The sequence below is a fragment of the Scyliorhinus torazame genome, chromosome 22, assembly GCF_047496885.1.
Source record: "Scyliorhinus torazame isolate Kashiwa2021f chromosome 22, sScyTor2.1, whole genome shotgun sequence".
Classification (NCBI taxonomy): Eukaryota; Metazoa; Chordata; class Chondrichthyes; order Carcharhiniformes; family Scyliorhinidae; genus Scyliorhinus; species Scyliorhinus torazame.
The window spans coordinates 97,773,867-97,783,849 of NC_092728.1; the positions used below are offsets into that span (position 1 = coordinate 97,773,867).

The 9,983-nt window shown below is 46.9% G+C and overlaps 1 protein-coding gene across 2 annotated transcripts in view; it reads left to right on the forward strand.

Moving 5' to 3' along the window:
• ccdc180 (coiled-coil domain containing 180) overlaps positions 1-9,622 on the forward strand; it is a 216,211-nt gene extending 206,589 nt beyond the window's left edge. For both annotated transcript variants that reach the window (XM_072488692.1, XM_072488691.1), the window contains exons 39-40: positions 2,296-2,467; positions 9,394-9,622. In XM_072488692.1, coding sequence (XP_072344793.1) covers positions 2,296-2,467; positions 9,394-9,570 — 349 coding nt within the window. In that variant the 3' untranslated portion in view covers positions 9,571-9,622. The remainder of the gene's footprint in view (positions 1-2,295; positions 2,468-9,393) is intronic.
• Positions 9,623-9,983: the final 361 nt, after the last annotated feature.

Below are 9,983 nucleotides of genomic sequence, written 5' to 3' on the forward strand. Positions count from 1 at the left end.
CTTCAGCCGTAAGCAGTGCGGCCTTCCCTGGTGCTCCAGCCTCCATTTTTCCTGGTGACCCCGCGATGACCTTTCCACTCCCCGACGGACCTCCAGCTGTTTTTTCTTCGGCCGTTTCCTTGCTCACCCTCGACATTTTTCTTTGTTCTTTTTTTCCTTCTGTGTCTTCACTGTGCCTCCTCCGTGCCTTCTCCTTGCTTCTGCCGCCTCCGCGGACCCTGGGACCGGGCTTAAAGCCCCGAAAATGCCGTTGCCGAACGGGAGCCCTCCATTGTGCGGCCGCCTCTCGCCCGCCGTCACCGGCGACTCACCACTCTCTTGATAGACAATAATCCTCCTCACCTGTCTTAAATGAGCAACCCTTTAGTTTTGAACAATGACCTCTCGTTCTAGATTGTTCAACATGAAGAAACATCCTTTCCACATCCACTCTGCCAATATTCCTCAGGATCAGATTTCAATCAAGTCGCCTGATACCACACTAAACTCTAATGACTGAGGGGCAGCACCGTGACGCAGTGGTTAGCCCTGCTGCCTCACGGTGCCGAGGTCCCAGGTTCGATCCCGGCTCTGGGTCACTGTCGGTGTGGAGTTTGCACATTCTCCCCGCGTTTGCGTGGGTTTCTCCCCCACAACCCAAAGCTGTGCAGGGTAGTTGGATTGGCCACGCTAAATTGCCCCTTAATTGGAAAAAATGAATTGGGTACTCTAAATTTTTTTTTTAAAACTCTATTGAATGCAAACCTAAGCTCTCCAACCTTTCTTCACAAAAAAATCCACCCATTCCTGGGATTAGTCTAATAAACCTTCCCTGAACAGCTTCTAACACATTTATATCATTCCTTAAATAAGAAACAGTACGAAGTCTTACAACACCAGGTTAAAGTCCAACAGGTTTGTTTCGATGTCACTAGCTTTCGGAGCGCTGCTCCTTCCTCAGGTGAATGAAGAGGTATGTTCCAGAAACATATATATAGACAGATTCAAAGATGCCAGACAATGCTTGGAATGCGACCATTAGCAGGTGATTAAATCTTTACAGATCCAGAGATGGGGTAACCCCAGGTTAAAGAGGTGTGAATTGTGTCAAGCCAGGACAGTTGGTAGGATTTTGCAGGCCAGATGGTGGGGGATGAATGTAATGTGACAGGAATCCCAGGTCCCGGTTGAGGCCGCACTCATGTGTGCGGAACTTGGCTGTAAGTTTCTGCTCGGCGATTCTGCGTTGTCGCGCGTCCTGAAGGCCGCCTTGGAGAACGCTCACCCAGAGATCATGCTTTTATTGTCACAAGTATGAAGTTACTGTGAAAAGCGCCGAGTTGCCATATTCCGGCACCTGTTTGGGTAAGCTGGTACGGGAATTGAACCTGTGCTGCTGGCCTTGTTCTGCATCGCAAACCAGCTGTCTAGCCCACTGAGCTAAACCAGCCTTGCGGATGGAATCCTAGAGCTAAAGGCCCAGGCAGCTTGAGGCCAATAGTGAAGTGATTAAATCTGGCAGTGCTCAAGAATTAGAGGAAGGCAGATAGCATGAAAGGTTGTGATTACAGAGATAAGGATTGCAAAGTGGCACAGTGGTTAACACTGATGTCTCACAGTGCCAGGGACCCGGGTTCAATTCCAAACTTATGGGATTGTGTGGAGTTTGCACGTTCTCCCCTTGTTTCCTCTGGGTGCTCTGGTTCCTCCCACAGTCCAAAGATGTGCACGTTAGGTGGATAGGCCATGCTAAATTACCCCTTAGTGTCCAAAAGGTTAGATGGGGTTACAGGGATAAGGCGGGGAGTGGGCAGGGTGCCTTTTCGGAGGGTCAATGCAGACTCGATGGGCCAAATGGCCTCCTTTTGCACTGTAAGGATTCTATAAATCTCTGTGGAGAGACTATCCATTTCAGCTGTTTCAACACTATAGCAGAGACAGAAGCCTGAATGGCGGAAAAGTTAAGAACCAATTGACAACATGTTGAAAGACTTTGGAGAGGAAAGGGTGGTTGGAGAGGGGTTGGTGATTTGCAACGGCCCAAGGATTGTTTTCCTGAGGCAAAGTGTGACATCAAGGTGGTAACCTTATCCTATAGGCCATCATAGGGAAGGTTGATGAGGAATTCTGAGTCATTGCATTGCCTACATTTTCCCTGTAATATTGATGTAAAAGTGAGAATCATCAAATGCCACCCAGTATCCATCTAATATGCATTCTGTATTCAATGAATTTTCATCTCGAGCTTTAACTGAATGAGATTGATTATGCTGTTGCTGGGCAGTTTTGTTTCATTTTCATTATTCCCATTTTTAGAACATCTTGGCCAGGAATTCCAGCCAACGAACTTTCACAAATACGTAAGGAAAGTATCGTCAAGGGAACTGCATCCACGGCAACCTTGTCTATGGAAACTGCGGCTGTGACGACTGCTAAGATAGTGCAGGCTGATCTGACTACAGTGGAAGCGAGAGACTCTGCTTATCTGGTTAGTTTGCACCTGAACCATCTGCTCAATTTTTAATGATCTGCCGTCATAGTTCTTTGAATCTGAATCATCTCTATAATTTGTGTCTTTTGAAAAGCACAAGTAGTTTTAACGTCCACTCACAGGGCAGCAAGCGGGCAGTTGAGCCATTCCAGCTGGTGTCAGCGTAACTCACTGGACAACATTGTCACCTCAGACACATCTGGCTCCAAGTCCCACATCAAACACATGTGCTCTCGGCTGACACTCCAGTGCAGCTCTAAGGGAGTGTTGCACTTTTAGAGGCGCTGTCTTTCGACTGTGACATTAACCACAACCCCACCTGTCACCTCTGATAGCTGTAAAGATCCCATAGCACCCTTCTGAAGAAGGACAACATTTATCCCTCAACCAATATCACTTAAAATGAAGCAGATGACCTGATTGTTGGCAGATTGCTGTTTGTGAGGTCTTGCCGTGCACAGATTGCCTGCCACAGTGACTATACATCAGCAGTGGTTCATTAGCTGCAAAGTGTTTTTGGGGTAACCTGAGACCATACATAAATGCGGCGTGGGTAGCAGGATAGAGAAGTGCGAAATAGAAATCAGCTGGGACTTTTTTCCCTGATCTGGTGACTCCTACCGAAACACTGGGGCAAGAAAAGACTAGACTCAGCCACGCTTCTCTCCACTCCTCTGTCAGTGCAGGCATGAAGACATTTGTGCGCGCAACCAGGAGGGCTGCCAGCACTCTATCAGCACAGACTGGGGATGTAATCTCGCACCTCCCTGGTTTGAATGGAATCATCGGGAAAGTTGTTCTGTAGAACATTTCTGACAATTTGTTGTTGAGATGGTGGGTGCGATTGGAGGGCCTTATCGCGCCCAACCCGGTGACGCGGCAAGGCCGTTAAATCTCGCGAGAGGCCTCTCACGAGATTTGCGATGCTCGGAACGCCTCGTAAAATCGAATGGACTCACGTGAGACATCGCGATCTGGATCTTGCCCTCACTGGGCGGGACCCAGATTTACATATTTAAGTGAGCATTTAGGCTCATTTAATATGTCGGTGCCGGATTCGCCCGAGGCCTGGGAACTAACCTGGGTGAGCTCACCATGGCGCCGTTTGACCAGGTCTAACAGCCCCTGGGAGGATCTCCCGGGCCATCGAAGGTCCCCTTCACGTTCATAGCGACGTCGCTTTTTGATCCTTCGATGTCGGCTCTTCCTATTTTTGTGAAGCAGAATTCACCAAACGTTGGATAGTTCACCCACTAATAGGGAACATGAGCTGGGTTTAGACCGTCGTGAGATAGGTTAGTTTTACTGACTACAATGGAAGGGTAGGGTGGTATCCTGGCACTCCCGCTATCATCTGGGCACCTTGGCACTGCCATGCTAGAACCATGGCACGCTGGCAAAGCTAGGGTTTCTGGGTGGCAGTGCATGTTGACAGGGGCACTGCCTGGGTGCCAGGATGGCAGTACCAAGGTGCCTCCTGTGCCAGGTTGCCCAAGACAGGGATCGGGCCCGGGGGTGCCCTGCCCTTATGAGGTGGGGTGAGGGGGAGGGCTCACGGATCCCCTAATAAGTAAGTTGGGGTGTTGGGGAGGGTGGGTATAGAGGCCGCGGTGGGACCCCGATCTCTTCCTGCACCAACGAGTTCAGCCCGTCAGTGCAGGAAATGAATGTAATTGTTGCCTTAGCAGGGCGTTCCTCGCTGAGGCCAAAAAAAAGAGTCCCCTTTGATAACGGGGTGGTTCTCGGGATGCAGATGCCAAGAAACACCCTGCTCAGCATGCCCAAAACGGGACTCTTTGTCCCTGTTAAACCACACCCAGTGTGTTTTTGAACGGCTAAGAGGCGACTGATTGACTAAAGATGAATCTGGTTTGCACAGGTTACTGCTCTACTCTCAACGCCTGCTTTTTTTGTAATCGTAAGTTACTTTACACAATAGGAATCGGCCATTCGGCCCCTCGAGCCCGCTCCCATTTAACTAGATTTAGAACATAGAACAAACAGTGCAGAAGAATGGCTGATATTCTACCCCAACACCATCTGTCCGCACTATCCATTTATGTCATTGGATTTAGAAATCTATTAACCTTTGCTTCGAGTATACTCACTGCAACCCCCTGGGCTCGAGCATTCCAAAGATTCACCATCTTCTGGCTGAAGAAATTCCACTTCATCTCAATCCTAAATGGCCTACCTCTTGTTGTGAGATTATGTCCCTTGAATCTAGATCTCTCAGCCAAGGTAAACAACCTACCTGCATCTACCCTGTCGAGCCCTGTAAGAATTTTGTACACTTCAATGAGATCACCTCATATCCTTTTATACTCTGGAGAATATAGGTCCAGTCGCCTCATAGGACAATCCTGCCATCCTAGGGATTAGTCTGCTGAAACCTTCGTGCACTCTATGGCCAGTATATCCTGGAGACCAAAACTACACGCAATACTCCAGGTGTGGTCCCACCAATGCTCTATGCAACGGCACCAAAACTTCTTACTCCTTTACTCAAATCCCGGCTAACATTCTATTTGCCTTCCTAATTGCCTGTTACACCTGCGTGTTAGCTTTCAGTGACGAATGAACAAGAACAACTGGGTCTTTTTGGCCATCACCACTTTCCAATCTCTCACTGTTTAAGAAATACTTTTTCCTGCTAAAGTGAATAACTTCAAAATTTTTTCCACATAATATTCCATCTGCCATGCTTTGCCCACTCACTTAGCCTGTCTAAATCTCCTTCAAGCCTCTGTGCATCCCCTTCCCAACTCACATTCCCACCAGGTTTTGTGTCATCGGCAAATGTTGGAAATATTACATTTGGTTCCAATCAGTGAAGCAACCTTTTCCTTTTGGCTTTAAAAAATAGATCAAAGTATACCCACAGCCATTAGAATTGAAGCTATCTGAAGTTCACTGTCAGAGGATGAAAGAGCTCAGTTATTGGAGATTGTGGAGAAGTTGGAATTGTTCTCCTTGGAGCAGAAAAGGTTAAGGGAAGATTTAGTAGACGTTCAAAACCCCGAAGAGTTTGATGGAGTAAATAATGGGAAATTGTGTCCAGCAGTAGAAGGGTCGATGACCAATGGACACCAATTTAAACAGATTAGCAGAAAAACCAGAGGTGACATGAGGAATTTACACAAGTTGTTGGGAACTGGGCAGCGCGGTAGCATAGTGGTTAGCACAGTTGCTTCACAGCTCCAGGGTCCCATGTTCGATTCCCGGCTTGGGTCACTGTCTGTGCAGAGTCTGCACGTTCTCCCTGTGTGTGCGTGGGTTCCCTCCGGTTGCTCCGGTTTCCTCCCACAGTCCAAAGATGTGCAGGTTAGGTGGATTGGCCATGCTAAATTGCCCCTGAGTGTCCAAAAATGTTTGGTGGGGTTGCTGGGTTACTGGATAGGTTGGAAGTGTGAGCTTAAGTGGGGTGATCTTTCCAAGAGCCAGTGCAGACGTGAAGGGCCGTATGGCCTCCTTCTGCACTGTAAATTCTATAGCCTGGAAGTATGGTGGAAGCAGATTCGATAACTTTCTACTGAAAGGGGAACATTTGTAGGGCTATGGGAAAAGAGAAAGGGGGAGTCGGAATAATTGGATAAGTCTTTCACAGAGCCATGGCAGTATCAATTCTGTTCTGTATCATTCCAACCTCTACAAATGTTAACTCTCAATAATGGCTTTGTCTAATGTTCGAAGAGTTAGATGGCTCCAGATCCGGGTCGGGATTCTCCGTCTCGCCAGCCGGCTAATGGGGTTTCCCATTGTGGGCAGTCCCACGCCGTCGGGAAAATCCCCAGGGCTGCTGGCGCAACGAAGAATCCCGACAGCGGAGAATCCCGCCCCTGATCTTTGGCTGTTCTGTTAGTCGATCTCTAGGAGACCAGCAGTGGGGATTTTGCCGGATCTCATCATTCCCACACTGGTGAGAGGAAAATTCAGCAATGCTGAAGATTTGGAGGCAGTTCCGGCAGCATTTTAGGGTGTGAGTGGGGTCGAGGGTGATGCCAATTAGGAGGAATCACGGATTTGAGCCGGGGAGGATGGATGCGAGGTTCCGGGAATGGGATGAGAGGGAGATCGGGAGATGAAGGATCTGTTTCTGGGAGGGCGGTTTGTGAGCTTGGAGGGGTTGAGTGAGAAGTTTGGACTGGTGAGGGAGGAGAGTTTCGGGTTCATGCAGGTGTGAGACTGCGAGGAAGGTCTTTCCGACCTTCCCGCTAGTGCCCACCTCTTCATTGTTGGGGGAGTTACTGGGAGGGGGGGGTTGGAGAGGTGGAGTTGTCTCTGCGATCAATGGGAGGATTCTGGTGGAGGATAAAGTATCTATGGAGGGGGTTAAGGTTAAGTAGGAACAGGAGTTGGGGGTAGCATTGGAGGAGGGAATGTGGTGTGAGGTACGGCGATTTTGTACATAGATGTGGAGCCCATCTCCTGAAGGCCACATTCTGGGTGTCGGACCAGCCAGAGTTGTAGACAAGTGCGGGGGCAGATGTTTTAGCCTTTGCCTCGCTGATTGCTCGCAGGTGGGTCTTGTTGGGTGGAGGTCAGTTTCTCCACCCTGTGCCTCAGCGTGGCGGGGGTCCTAGTGAAATTCCTAGCCCTGAACAAGGTGAAATGTTTCCCTAAGGGTGAGGGGGTGGGGCGTTGGCGACGGCGAGTGATGGGTTCCATAAGAGTTGGGGTTTGTTCACTTTGCATTTTAGAGAGATGGTTACCGTCGATTGTTGGGGTGGGGGGGGGTGGGGGGGCGTGGAGGAGAGGGTGCTTATTGGGTGGAGAATTTAACGCGTTGGGTGTGTTGTTTTTTGTAAAATGTAAAATATTTAAAATTGGACTTAAAATACTTTTTTTTTAAAAAGAGAAGAATAATCAGCCTGGCTTCCAACACTGTTCATTATCCATTGTCTGCATAAGGAATGTTGTGATGCGTTGGAACAATCATAGTCTCAGTTCCCAAGGACAAGCTGTGTGCTTGTGGAATCAAACCATCAGGGCTATCAAGGATATGTGCCCACCTCGCTATCCAGTATCCATCGTGAGCAACAGCCCCAGGCACATCCTGTCCAATATAACCAACAAAACATTCATTACCTCCACTGCACTTGATCGGGGAGAATCATTTCTGTCTGCACACATGTCCCCGACATCCGCTCCCACACACTTTCTCTCCACAATTTCTCAACAATGGTTGAACTGTTTTATTTTACTTCAGTGATTTAATAAATGTGTATTTGTTTTTCTCAACTTAGGGAGGCACAGTGGTGCAGTGGTTAGCACTGCTGCCTCGCGGCGCCGAAGACCCGGGTTCGATCCCGGCCCCAGGTCACTTTCTGTGTGGAGTTTGCACATTCTCCCTGTGTCTGCGTGGGTCTCATTCCCACAAACCCAGAAACATGTGCAGGGTAGGTGGATTGGCCAATGCTAAATTGCCCCTTAATTGGAAAAAAATAATTGGGTACTCTAAATTGAAGGGAAAAAAACTATCCGTTAACTTCATTCATTATCCATAATGGAAAAATGTTGCTGTTGAACAGCATTTTTGTTCATTTTTCAGATGCAGGAATTGCCATCCAAATTGTGAATATTGGGTCCTACCCCACATATCCCGTATATACCTGGCCTCCTGTGCACATACCGCCAGCGTGTGCTCACATGCATACACACACTGCTACAATCCGGTCAAAGAGAAATCCGAATATCTCATTTTAACCAACAGAGCTACACCACAAGATTTCACTTTTCCAGCAAAACAAACTTTAATATATAATAGAACAAATTAAACAAGGCAAGTACAAGTAATTACATTCAGATTTCACAAGGAGTAGCATTCAGATTTACTTCTTACTTCTCCCAAGAATTTCCTCACAAGACACATCAGTGTTAAATTTATTTAGTTCTGTGTGAATCACAATTAGTATGCCACAGTTCTGTGGAAACTAACTAAGTTTCCTCAGCTCTAGCTATTCTCAGAGATAAAACTTTCATTTACCATCTCTTGAATGTTTATGCCTCAGCCCCTTGATCTGGTTACTTTTCAGTACTTCTAAGGTAATCTGCTTGTTGCTTTCTTTGCACAATGCTCTGTGAGGACCACTGTAGATTTCTCCTCTAGCTTCAAGCTACACAATCTTCCAGCTTCTGCTCCTTCACAAATTTCAAACTGAGATTACGCCTCACCTGCCTTCCACATGGTCAGGGATCAGGTTAGTTCTTTACTACGATAAAAGTGCAGGTCCATTTAACTGTACTTTACTTTGGCTATCTCTGAATGAGCTGCAAACTACACAAGGTCCAAACAGAAACTAACTATCCCAGTAACCATCCAGATAAATTGAAATCAGAGAGCCTTCTTGAGCTGCACCCAGCTCTATTATGACATAGCCTGCTCTGGGCTGTCCTCAAACTGACCTTTAAAAGAATTATCCCTCATTTACAATTTCCTCTTTTGATCTGATGAAGTAAATGGATTTTACAATCTTTCAGCGTCTACTGGTGCTTTTAAAATAATTTAGTTCTAACTCCCAAACAAAAGCATCCCCCTGGGCTGCCATTGCTACGAGGACTGCAGATTTTAAGTATGCAGTTCTTTAATGCAGTAAACCCACCTGCTGTTTAATAGCTCTATCTCTTCTATTCTGACTTTACGAAGAAGAAGAAGATCACTTATTGTCACAAGTAGGCTTCAAACGAAGTTACTGTGGAAAGCCCCTAGTCGCCACATTCCGGCGCCTGTTCAGGGAGGCTGGTACGGGAATTGAACCGTGCTGCTGGCCTGTCTTGGGCTGCTTTCAAAGCCAGCGATTTAGCCCTGTGCTAAACGTGGGTCACCTTTCGAACTGCCATTTTTTAGGTGCTCTAGCAATCTGTAAAGCGCAGCATTTTAATGACCTTATCTGATGTAATTATTGAATTTCTGCTTTCAACAGACATACAAGGAGTATTTTCTGAACGAGATGTCACAGATAGAATACGAGACAAATGGACAGCTGATGAATGCTCAACACTGGCAGCACGGCTGGAGAGATTCTATAACAAATATAAAGAAGCTATATTCCCTGGTGCGGACTGGATGTATTATGCCTGGTCCTGTGCTCGATACGTAATTATTAGCTGTATTCGTTAAATTAATAAAAAGATATATATTTTTCTCATTGATCCTTGGAACAATTTTGGTGCTGCTCATCTTCATCTGTTTTGTAGATGTAGGAATTATTATTTACCTTATGAACTTTAGGCTCCAATTTTGGGGTTCCGGTCCACGCACACTGTACACACACATTGGCACACCAAAGCCCACACAGCGGGTCACGCTATATGATGCTCAGTAATATATACGACTATCAGCCGGAGCACTCTTGCCTTTCATGTCAAAAAATGTATGGATTTAAGTCCCATTCCAGAAGCTTAAGCTCCAAACTAAAGGTTGACTGAGGCCTCACCTTTCTCTCCCGTTGAGGTAAGAGATTCAATGACATTATTCCAAAGAAGAGTTATGCTTGGTCCCCTGGCCAATATT